Raw genomic sequence first — 12,008 nt, forward strand, 5'->3', positions numbered from 1 at the left:
TATATTTTTGGTCTAATATGGCTCTTTCAACATTTTGGGTTGCCGACCCCTGACATAGGAGTATTACTATGGTGTGTGTACAAGTTAAGACATATTATCTGGTGTTTTATTTCGCAATATTATGCAAAAGCAACTTTTCTTACTTTCTGGTACCTGCTGATCTGTACTTGAGATCTGCATAAGTCCTGAAAATTTGCGAGCATCCGCCTTTGAAGATGATGTGTAAAACATCATCTATGCAACATTTTGACCAAAGAACCACCATCACATGTTATGTAGACAACAAGGAAGTGTTTTACATTTAGAAAAAAATAATAATAATACGACCCCTTTAATGCCCCTTATAATCCGGTGCCCCTTTTGTATGAAAATAGACCTGACTAGACCCGCTCATCGGCAGTGCGCTTTATAATCCGGTGCACCCTATGGTCCGGAGAATACAATTATTCAAATAATATTATGACCTAATTCAAGGAAAACTCATTTTGTCTTATGTCCAGACTGAAACAGGTCACCTGTTCGCTCCCTGATGTTTAAAGTTGAATGATTTACTTCCAATGAGAGGAAGAAGAGCCTCTTCTTCCCTTTACAAGCGGCCATCGACAGGCCATTGTGACAAACGTTGCCCTACGGCCGCCAGGCAAGCGCCGACACGACCTGCGTATGGTACCTCTCTGGGAAGAAGACCTTTTTTCCTGGCAGTCAAACAGGAACTCTTTAATCACTCTCAGGCAGATGGAGTTGTCAAACAAGAATAAGAGTCAGGTCAAGGAACTATGCGGCCATACATGTTCTCGTGTGCCGCTCATAAAAATGTGAACCCCCATAAAAATGAACTTTTGGAAACACTTCTGAAGAGCCACTTTTGGTAAATGTCATGTCGTAAAATTCAGCCTGTATTAAAAAAAAAAAAGTGTTTCACATATTGTGGCCATGTGGTCATTCCACAGACTGTAGTGCTTCAAGATGTTTATTGTACAATGTTTTCACACTGGAATTCAGGGTTTTTGCTTCCCTCGTGTGGTCAATAAGAGTACTGCATAATCCAACTGCAGTCCCGTTGACATGTGTAAAGGTAAACAGTGCATTTGTTACTAGTTTACCTGCCTTTTTATACCATTCATGTAACACAATATCTCGGAAAATCACAAGCAAAGTATTACCTTTTGCTTTTGATTTGGCTTTTTGTGGCAACACATGTCCCCCCCAAAAGATCAGTTCAGCAAAGACAATACATCTGGGCATGTATTTAGCTTTTCCTTGTCTTTTTTTTAAGTCGATCATCAGACAATTTAGAACTGCCATCATTAGTACTTTACACAATTTAGAACTGCCATCATTAGTACTTTACACAATTTAGAACTGCCATCATTAGTACTTTACACAATTTAGAACTGCCATCATTAGTACTTTACACAATTTAGAACTGCCATCATTAGTACTTTACACAATTTAGAACTGCCATCATTAGTACTTTACACAATTTAGAACTGCCATCATTAGTACTTTACACAATTTAGAACTGCCATCATTAGTACTTTACACCAGTGTTTTTCAACCTTTTTTGAGCCAAGGCACATTTTTTAATTGGAAAAATCCAGAGGCACACCACTAGCGGAAAACATAACATTTTTTAACTCAGCAGCCGATATTGACAGAAAGAAGTAGTTCTCGCAATTGTTTGATATAAATTCAAACCATTGCCAAGCATGCATCACGATAGCTCGTCTCAAAGTAGGCGTACTGTCACCACCTGTCACATCACGCCGTGACTTATTTTGAATTTTTTGGTGTTTTCCTGTGTGTACTGTTTCCTATTTTGTTGTTGATTGTCATGTTATGTACGGGTGTACTTTGTGACGCCGTCTGCTGCTCCACATGCTGTAAGTCTTTGCTGTCGTCCAGCATTCTGTTTTTGTTTATTGTGCAGCCAGTTCAGTTTTAGTTTCGTTTTGCATAACTATCCATAAGCTTCAATGCCTTTTCTTAGCGGCACTCGCCTTTTGTTTATTTTTGGTTTAAGCATTAGATACCTTTTTACCTGCACTCTGCCTCCTGCTGTCGTCTGCATATTGTGATCACGACAAACCATGTTCCCGACATCCACAAAGCAATTAGCTACCTGCTGCCACCTACTGACATGGAAGAGTATTACACGGTTACCGTGCCGCGCTCTAGACAGCACAGACACTCAACAACGGCACATTATTTGTGGATTATAATTACTGGTTAGCAAGAAATATTTTTAAACCCAATTAGGTGAAATTACGTCATCTCCCACGGCACACTAGACCAGTGGTTCTCAACCTTTTTTCAGTGATGTACCCCCTGTGAACATTTTTTTAATTCAAGTACCCCCTAATCAGAGCAAAGCATTTTTGGTTGAAAAAAAGAGATAAAGAAGTAAAATACAGCACTACGTCATCAGTTTCTGATTTATTAAATTGTATAACAGTGCAAAATATTGCTCATTTGTTGTGGTCTTTCTTGAACGATTTGGAAAAAAAGATATAAAAATAACTAAAAACATGTTGAAAAATAACCAAGTGATTCAATTATAAATAAAGATTTCTACACATAGAAGTAATCATCAACTTAAAGTGCCCTCTTTGGGGATTGTAATAGAGATCCATCTGGATTCATGAACTTCATTCTAAACATTTCTTCACAAAAAAAGAAATCTTTAACATCAATATTTATGGAACATGTCCACAAAAAGTCTAGCTGTCAACACTGAATATTGCATTGTTGCATTTCTTTTCACAGTTCTTTTTGACAGACATTTAAAAAAAATCTCACGTACCCCTTGGCATACCTTCAAGTACCCCCAGGGGTACGCGTACCCCCATTTGAGAACCACTGCACTAGACTGTATCTCACGGCACACAGTGGTTGAAAAAACACTGCTTCACACAATTTAGAACTACCATCATTAGTACTTTACACAATTTTACCCAAATGATGCCAATTCCCGGTATTTGGGAATCGATACCAACCCAAATTTTTGGTACTTTTGTGTGTTTAAATGTGTTAACGAATGTTAATACCAAAAAAAAATCATGTAAATGTATTTTATTTTATTTTATTGATTAACTGTGGTGTCCAGTTATCTTGTTTTCTGACAGCTTTGTGTCTCATTTGCAAGTACCGTACTGTACTGTAGTAGACTGTGTTTTAAAGCATTTATCGGCCGATATTATCGGACATCTTTACTCACGACCTACAAATCTCAGGGCGAACCCTCTAACCACAAGGCCACTGAGCTCACCAGCAGTGTTAAGACAAGTTTTTAGAAACTGTACTTCCTTTTCTTGTCAAATGTGAAGTCATTTAAGAAAGAGGAAGTTCATACGTTGCGTCAACCAAAGTTACTTTCTTACTTTTGTGCCCATCCGGCTCCTCTTGTTCTTCCCCTCCGTCTTTGGCACTTTTCCTGTCGCTTTGGAAGGTTTGCAAACCTGTAACGTAGTGAAGATACAGCAGTTGTTGATGCGACATTATTGTAGCGCCATGGGGATATTGCTAACCCACCGTTATGTGACGCACTATCAACAGGTACTGCAGGCTCCACGGTACTGAGGGGGACGTTAGCTTCATCGGGCCTTGAGTGGAAGTCCACAGAATAACGCTAAAGAAATCGAAGTTAGAAATACTCATTAAAGCTTGAACTTGAAAGCAAATAATCAACACTGTAGTAAATAGAACAGCTGTATATTTCACTCAGAGTCAGGTTTGTACTACTAAAATGGACGGGCTACCATAGCATAGTTTAGCAGCTTGACAGGTAGCAAAGCATTACCATGAATTGATTACATGGACCCCGACTTAAACAAGTTGAAAACTTATTGGGGTGTTACCATTTAGTGGTCAATTGTACGGAATATGTACTGTACTGTGCAATCTACTAATACAAGTTTCAATCAATCAATCAATCAATCAATCAAGTGTGGTTGCCGGTTAACACTTCAACTTTCTTTGTTCAGATGCTTGTATAAAAAAGAAACACAACCAACACCCGCAAACAAAGAAATACAAAAAGCAGAAGTTGTTTTCGGGGCGCATTATGAGAAGAAAAACAAATGCTTGCAAACAGGCTAGCAAATAACTGTTTTGGATCAAGCCACTTGTGTTTTAATGATAGTACTAATTGATAATAATAAAATCACATGTTTTTTTTGTTTTTTTTAAAAGTTGAATTAATAAAACAATATTAATATATTTAATATAATTAACAAAAAATAAAAATGTGATATTTGCAAACAAGCTAGCAAATAACTGTTTGGAACTAGATCACTTGTGTTTTAATGATAGTACTAATTGATAATAATAAAATCACATGTTTTATTTATTTTTAAGTTTAATTAATAAAACAGTATTAATATATTCAATATAATTAACAAAAAAGAAAAACGTGATATTTGCAAACAAGCTAGCAAATAACTGTTTGGAACTAGACCACTTGTGTTTTAATGATAGTACTAATTGATAATAATAAAATCACATGTTTTATTTATTTTTAAGTTTAATTAATAAAACAGTATTAATATATTCAATATAATTAACAAAAAAGAAAAACGTGATATTTGCAAACAAGCTAGCAAAGAACTGTTTGGAACCAGTCCACTTGTGTTTTAATAACATTACTAATTGAAAATAATCAAATCAAATTTTTCAATTTAATTAAAGTATTTAGTTTAATCAATAAAACAATATTAATATATTTAAAATAAACATTTAAGCAAAGAACTGTTTGGAACCAGACCACTTGTGTTTTAATAATATTACTAATTGAAAATAATAAAATCAAATTTTTCAATTTAATTAAAATATTTAGTTTAATTAATAAAACAATATTAATATATTTAATATAAACATTTTAGCAAAGAACTGGTTTGAACCAGACCACTTGTTTTATTAATAATACTAATTGAGAATAATACAATAACATTTTTCACATTAATTAAAGTATTTAGCTTAGTTAATAAAACAATATTAATATATTAAATATAAACATTTTCGCAAAGAACTGTTTGGAACCAGACCACTTGTGTTTTAATAACATTACTAATTGAAAATAATAAAATCAAATTTTTTTAATTTAATTAAAGTATTTAGTTTAAGTAATAAAACAATATTAATATATTTAATATAAACATTTTAGCAAAGAACTGGTTTGAACCAGACCACTTGTGTTTTATTAATAATACTAATTGAAAATAATAAAATACAAATTTTCACATTAATTAAAGTATTTAGCTTAGTTAATAAAACTATTAATATATTTAATATAAACATTTTAGCAAAGAACTGTTTGGAACCAGACCACTTGTGTTTTAATAACATTACTAATTGAAAATAATAAAATCAAAATTTTCAATTTAATTCAAGTATTTAGTTTAATTAATAAAACAATTTAACATTGAACCAGACCACTTGTGTTTTATTAATAATACTAATTGAGAATAATAAAATAAAAAATGTCAAATTAATTAAAGTATTTAGCTTAGTTAATAAAACAATATTAATATATTTAATATAAACATTTTAGCAAAAAACTGTTTGGAACCAGACCACTTGTGTTTTAATAACATTACTAATTGAAAATAATCAATTTTTTTTTTTACATTGATCCAAAGTATTTAGTTTGATTAATAGAGAATAAAAAAATCAAATGTTTCCCATTAATTAAATTATTTAGTTTAATTAATATAACAATATTAATATAATCAAAAAAGAAAAAAAAATTGTTTCGTTTTTAAACAGAAGTGCATACAAGCTAAACTATGGGGCTAATGATTACTTTTTATATTGAAGAGCATTTGTGTCAGAATAGATCTAAAAACCTTTAAAATATTGAGTCATATTTTTGAAACAAAATACATTTTCTGCTTTGTCTATTCTTTGCTTTCCAGACAATAAATGCTATGCTAAAGCGTAGCAGTAAGTGGTAGCCATCTTAGCATTCATGCTAGAAATGAAACAACTCAATGAATGAAATAGTTGTCATATTGTTTGTGATTGTAGGAGTTTAATTTGAATTGTCTACTAACCCTTTGTCGTCTCTTCACAATGCAGCAAGCCAGGGAGAATCCGATGGCGATGATGATGATCACAACCAGAACAATGATGCCTTGGACATTTAACGGTATGTTAAAATGTCTTGATAAATGTGCAATGGTAAAAAGCTAAGGGTCACTCACCGGTGCTGTCATAAGTTTTCCTCATTAAAGGCTTTGCTGTGGTACCTGTGGGACAAGAAACATGCTATATTTCAAAAATGTCATTTATTTGACTAGCCAGAAGGGAGTGCTATTGCCTTTGTTTGCTTATCTTGAATATCTTGGCCTGTAGTAATATTTGTTTGCTTTGTTTGTAAGTCGGTCAGTAGGATTATGCAGGAATTACACAACCAGTCCAACAAACAAGCTTGGTTTATGTTAAGTTAAAAGTTGAAGTTTCAATGATTGTCACACACACAAGGTGTGGTGAAATTTGTCCTCTGCATTTGACCCATCCCCATGTTCACCCCCTTGGAGGTGAGGGGAGCAGTGAGCAGCAGCGGTGACCACGCCCAGGAATAATTTTGGTCATTTAACCCCCAATTCCAACCCTTGATGCTGAGTGCCAAGCATGGAGGTAATGGCTCCCATTTTTTGTAGTCTTTGGGTATGTCTCGGCCGGGGTTTGAACTCACAACCTCCCACTCTCAGGGCGGACACTCTAACCACAAGGCCTCTGAGCTGGTTTATGCATAAAGCACCCATAAATGTACATGTCATATGTCACTTTATTGACGAGTTGATGCATTGGTCGCTTTTTCGCTGAAAATTGACAAATGTAAGGATATATTGTATTTTTTAAATTTCAAATACTGCATGAGTGGACATACAAACTACAGTACAGGCCAAACGTTTGGACACACCTTCTCATTCAATGGGTTTTCTTTATTTTCATGACTATTTACATTGTAGATTGTCACACCAAAACTATGAATGAACACATGTGGAGTTATGTACTTAACAAAAAATGGTGAAATAACTGAAAATATATTCTAGTTTCTTCAAAATAGCCACCCTTTGCTCTGATTACTGCTTCGCACACTCTTGGCATTCTCTCCATGAGCTTCAAGCACACCTGTGAAGTGAAAACCATTTCAGGTGACTACCTCTTGAAGCTCATGGAGAGAATGCCAAGAGTGTGCGAAGCAGTAATCAGAGCAAAGGATGGCTATTTTGAAGAAACTAGAATATAAAACATGTTTTCAGTTATTTCACCTTTTTTTTTGTTAAGTACATAACTCCACATGTGTTCAAGATTCAAGATGATTCAAGATGATTTATTGTCAATTCTTAACATGCACAAGACACAAAAGAGCTGAAAAGTACATTTTCGGCACAGTCCCACTAAGAGCAGACATACGTTACAGGGAGACAAGACGAGACCGCCAACGGAGCAGCTATTTTTACGGCGCTCCTTAAAAAAGGTGGGAAAAAGGTGATATTGGGAAAGAGGGGAAGAGTAAAAAAATATCAGTCAAAGGCTGGACCCACGGGAGGGGTTCCAGACTGAGTCCAAGGGAAAAAAACTCATTTGCAATGCACACATAAACACGTTACATTTAATCACAACAAACTCGCAACAGAGGGAGGGGGAGTTGGAGCAAACAAGCGGTGGTGTGGGTTGGGGGAGGGGAGGGTGCGTGCATGTATGCCCAATTATCTTGGGTGTGATGTTGAAATGTTTTTGTGGACTGGGGCCGATCTGCAGAGTTCGACACCAGGTGTTGTTGAGAGAAAGGGAGGTCAAAATTTGTCGTTTTGAGGTGACAATCTACAATGTAAATAGTCATGAGAATAAAGAAAACCCATTGAATGAGAAGGTGTGTCCAAACAGTGTTTCCCATAAACTGCCAAGATACCTGTGGCGGTGGGGGCGTGGCTATGGGCGTGGTCACCATGACATAATCGAGTAATTTGCATAATTTACTACAATGATATGATTTTCTCTAAAAAGGCTCAAAAAATGTATACTTACTAATTAATAATAACAGTTTTGTTTTAAACGTCCATCCATCCATCCATCCATTTTACAATATCATTACAACACTTTATGTACATATTTATATACAGATTTGAACAATAAGTTATTCACTGAAATATATTTATTAATTGTGGTTCTTACAAAAAATATATCTTATAAAATATAAAAGCTAAAATGTCTCTTAAAGCTCTGCCCCTTTAATTAGTGCATACTAAATAATTTAACTTTAGCCTACTACTACAACCATATTATTTACCAGCAACATAAAGTGAAACAGAGGCAGAGGTGTCCTGCCACAGTCAGTAACAAATAAACAGAAAACAGTAGTGGTCAAATACAAATAAGGCAACAAGAGAAGTATCCTACACTTCTCTTTTGTAAAGTAAATCTGAACAGCCTAAATGGGCATCTACATCAACTATATGATTTGCCTGAGAAGCAGGAAAGGACAAAAAAAAAAAAAAAAAAGTTTTTATTTTTTATTTTTTTTATTTGTGACGGACGTAATTCTTTCGTGGCGGGCCGCCACAAATAAATGAATGTGTTAGAAACACTGCCAAACGTTTGGCCTGTACTGTATATCGACAAAGGAAAGAAGAGGAACAAGTCTTAGGTTTAGTGTCTACATATATGCAGTCACTTACGTTTGTCTTTCTGGTCGTCTTTCATTTTTGTGGTGAGTGAGTAGCTGACTGTAGTCCTCGTGGTATTAGGGCCATCACCTGGATCAAGTCAAAGAGATATGAAATGTTTAAAATGATACCCTACTTAAAAATTACAGCAGATTTGTGTTCAACACAGGTTTTGGTTGTCCAAATGATGTGTTGATGTCAAATTTTCAGAAAAACCATGACCCCAAAGTAATTCCATGATAGGTAAAACACACAAAGAACCATGACATTACATAGTCTTCAAATGGGTGAGTAATTTCACTTCATTTTAGTGACATTTTGCCTTTCTTTTTACACTTTTATGACAGTTATGAGTGGGAAAATGTAGCTTGTGTAGTTTTGTGAAGGCATCATTTTAAGCTTGGAAAATTTGAACCGACTTCAGACTACTGTATGTTTTTATGCTAGAATTATTAGCAGAAAGTGTATTTTTGTAAACTAATATTACATTTCTTAAATTATTTTGTTTGTTCAATGTGCAAGCCTTATTGCTTTGTCTTGATATAATTGATAATATAGTAAATATTGTCAATTACCATGTGAGACATCAGCATTACTCGATATTAAATAATTTGTTGTTATAACCTAACAAATAGACTAACAAACAACAACCAATCCGAAATTACGATTAGTACATTAGCACAGTGTTTTTCAACCACGGTGGGAGATTATCTAATTTCACCTATTTGGCGTGTAAAATATTTTTTGCAAACCAGTAATTATATAGTCTGCAAATGATGTGTTGTTGTTGAGTGTCGGTGCTGTCTAGAGCTCGGCAGAGTAACCGTGTAATACTCTTCCATATCAGTAGGTGGCAGCAGGTAGCTAATTGCTTTGTAGATGTATAAATGATGATATGAAACTCTTTTTGAACCACATCTAAACTACTGTAATGTCATCTGGTGTAACACCTTCCCTACCTACCTTCACAAATTAGAATCCATGCAAAAGAAAATCATACGGGCCCTGTCATGGTCCAAGTTTAATGCCCCCACTTGACATCTATTTCATAATTATCATCTTTTAAGACTGACAGAGTTCAATATTTATCAAAATGCTTGTTTAACCTATCAAGTCATCCACAGGCTGAATCTTAGGCTCTGTAGCTTGGTTCCTATCTACCATCCCCAGCATGCCCACAACACTCGTAACTTAGATCTGATATCAGGTAAACATCGTCTACTGGCTTGTACCGATCGAAGTGTTGTATGCAGGGGACCTAAGATTTGGAACCAACTTAATGAGAGCCTCAAGATGCTGTATCCATTCTCCAACTTCAAAAAGAAACTGAAAACTTACCTATTAACCACCTATCTCTAATGCCTCATGTGGGGTTGACTACTGTTGGGTTTTGCATGGTCGAATGAATGTATGTGTGTATGTGGATGCGTGCTTTAGTATTATTATCTTGTGTTTATCATATAGTGTTGTTGTTGTTTTTTTGTTGTTGTTGTGCTTGCTACCATTTTTCATCATTCCATGTATATACTGTCCTCTGGACCCCCTGTCAAAAGCTTCTTCTAGCTTATTTGGGGGACCTTTCCACTTACCAATATCTTTAAATGATATTCACTACTATTGTAATCGTTCTATGGTATTGTGAATAAACTTGAAACATGTCGGAAACAGCGGGAGGCAGTGTGCAGGTAAAAATATGTTTAATGCTTAAACAAAAACAAAAAAAAAGGTGAGTGCCCCAAATAAAAGGCATTGAAGCTTAGGGAAGATTATGCAGAACAAAACTAAAACTGAACTGGCTACAAAGTAAACAAAAACAGAATGCTGGACGACAGCAAAGACTTACTGTGGAGGAAAGATGGTGTCCACAATGTACATCCGAACATGACATGACAATCGACAATGTCCCCACGAAGAAGGATAAAAATAAAGTAGATGCGGGAAATATTGCTCAAAGGAAGACATGAAACTGCTGCAGGAAAATACCAAAAAAAGAGAAAAAGCCACCAAAATAGGAGCGCAAGACAAGAACTAAAACACTATACACAGGAAAACAGCAAAAAACTCAAAATAAGTCAGGGCGTGATGTTTGTTTAGTTTATTAAGGATCCCCATTAGTCTACACCGCAGTGGAGACTATTCTTCCTGGGGTGACAGTACACCTACTTTGAGACAAGAGCTATAGTGATGCATGCTTGCTTATGGTTTAAAGTCATATCCAACAATTGCGACAACAACTTTTTACTGTCAACTTAGCTTGGCTCAAAAAAGGTTGAAAAACACTGCATTAGCACATCTCAACAGATGGAAACCCCAAAATACTGAACACATTTGCCCTCTAGTGGCTGAACAAATTCTAGGGATGACTACAGCACAGTCTAATTGGAGGCTAACCAACGTTATAGTATATTTAAATTAAAAAATATTTATAACCTCACGCACATTTTGTTCTTTGATTAATTTCAAGTAGTATGTTTATAATGTGATTTTTGTATGCTTACTAGTTAGTTCAGTCCAGGACAGGATGGTTGTGGTGGTGTTAGCATAGCTCATGCTAGTACTGCTCGTGTTGCTGCGGTTGTACTTTGCAGTGGTGGACATTTCAGTGATGGAACTGTTTTCCCGCGCCATTCCATCCGTGGTGGTGGTTTGCCGCCCTGGTGCAGGTGAAACGCTGCGAAGCGTTTGCGCGTCCGTGAGCAAAAACAAAGCGGCGCCTGCAGGGAGGCCAAAAGGCAAACGTGAAGGCTTTGTATTGTACAATATTCTTATTATCTCACAATAACTCCTCACATTACACTATTTTACTACATTTAAAAGTGCATTAATCATTACTGTATATACATATATATTGAGTTCATATTATATATAGAGGTATATATACTGTACATATATATATTAGGGTTTTCCCGATACCAATAATTTAGCAAAATGTTTATCGATAATTTTCTATACTTTTTGATATATTTTCGAAAATAAATAGAATCACGAAAAGTGTCAATATTGGCTTAATTTGAACAGAAAATCGGTAACACTTTAGTATGGGGAACATATTCACCATTAATTAGTTGCTTATTAACATGCAAATGAGTAACATATTGGCTCTTAATGAGTCATTATTAAGTACTTATTAATGCCTTATTCTGCATGGCCTTATTATACAACCAGTAAGCCATTAACTAAGAGTCTTCCCCCAATAAGGTTAGGGTTAGGGTTAGGGTACTTAGAATATGTTCCCCTAGCATCTAAATAACTGTAAATTAAGTCTTTGTTACTTAGAATATGTTCCCCATACTAAAGTGTTACCATAAAATCTTACACTACATTAAACACTCATAG

General features: G+C 35.1%; 1 protein-coding gene and 1 long non-coding RNA gene across 3 annotated transcripts in view; one reads left to right on the plus strand and one right to left on the minus strand.

Moving 5' to 3' along the window:
- The window catches only part of LOC133639198 (uncharacterized), a 134,472-nt gene that overhangs the window by 84,093 nt on the left and 38,371 nt on the right, over positions 1-12,008 (plus strand). The window contains exon 4 of the long non-coding RNA XR_009823752.1: positions 6,076-6,145. This is a non-coding gene — a long non-coding RNA (uncharacterized LOC133639198). The remainder of the gene's footprint in view (positions 1-6,075; positions 6,146-12,008) is intronic.
- The window catches only part of si:dkey-27h10.2 (uncharacterized), a 41,915-nt gene that overhangs the window by 26,455 nt on the left and 3,452 nt on the right, over positions 1-12,008 (minus strand). For both annotated transcript variants that reach the window (XM_062032325.1, XM_062032326.1), the window contains exons 2-7: positions 11,171-11,386; positions 8,685-8,762; positions 6,201-6,245; positions 6,051-6,130; positions 3,532-3,628; positions 3,381-3,458 (exon numbers count right to left, since the gene is read on the minus strand). In XM_062032325.1, coding sequence (XP_061888309.1) covers positions 3,381-3,458; positions 3,532-3,628; positions 6,051-6,130; positions 6,201-6,245; positions 8,685-8,762; positions 11,171-11,386 — 594 coding nt within the window. The remainder of the gene's footprint in view (positions 1-3,380; positions 3,459-3,531; positions 3,629-6,050; positions 6,131-6,200; positions 6,246-8,684; positions 8,763-11,170; positions 11,387-12,008) is intronic.

The sequence above is a fragment of the Entelurus aequoreus genome, linkage group LG22 (genome assembly GCF_033978785.1).
Source record: "Entelurus aequoreus isolate RoL-2023_Sb linkage group LG22, RoL_Eaeq_v1.1, whole genome shotgun sequence".
Taxonomy (NCBI): Eukaryota; Metazoa; Chordata; class Actinopteri; order Syngnathiformes; family Syngnathidae; genus Entelurus; species Entelurus aequoreus.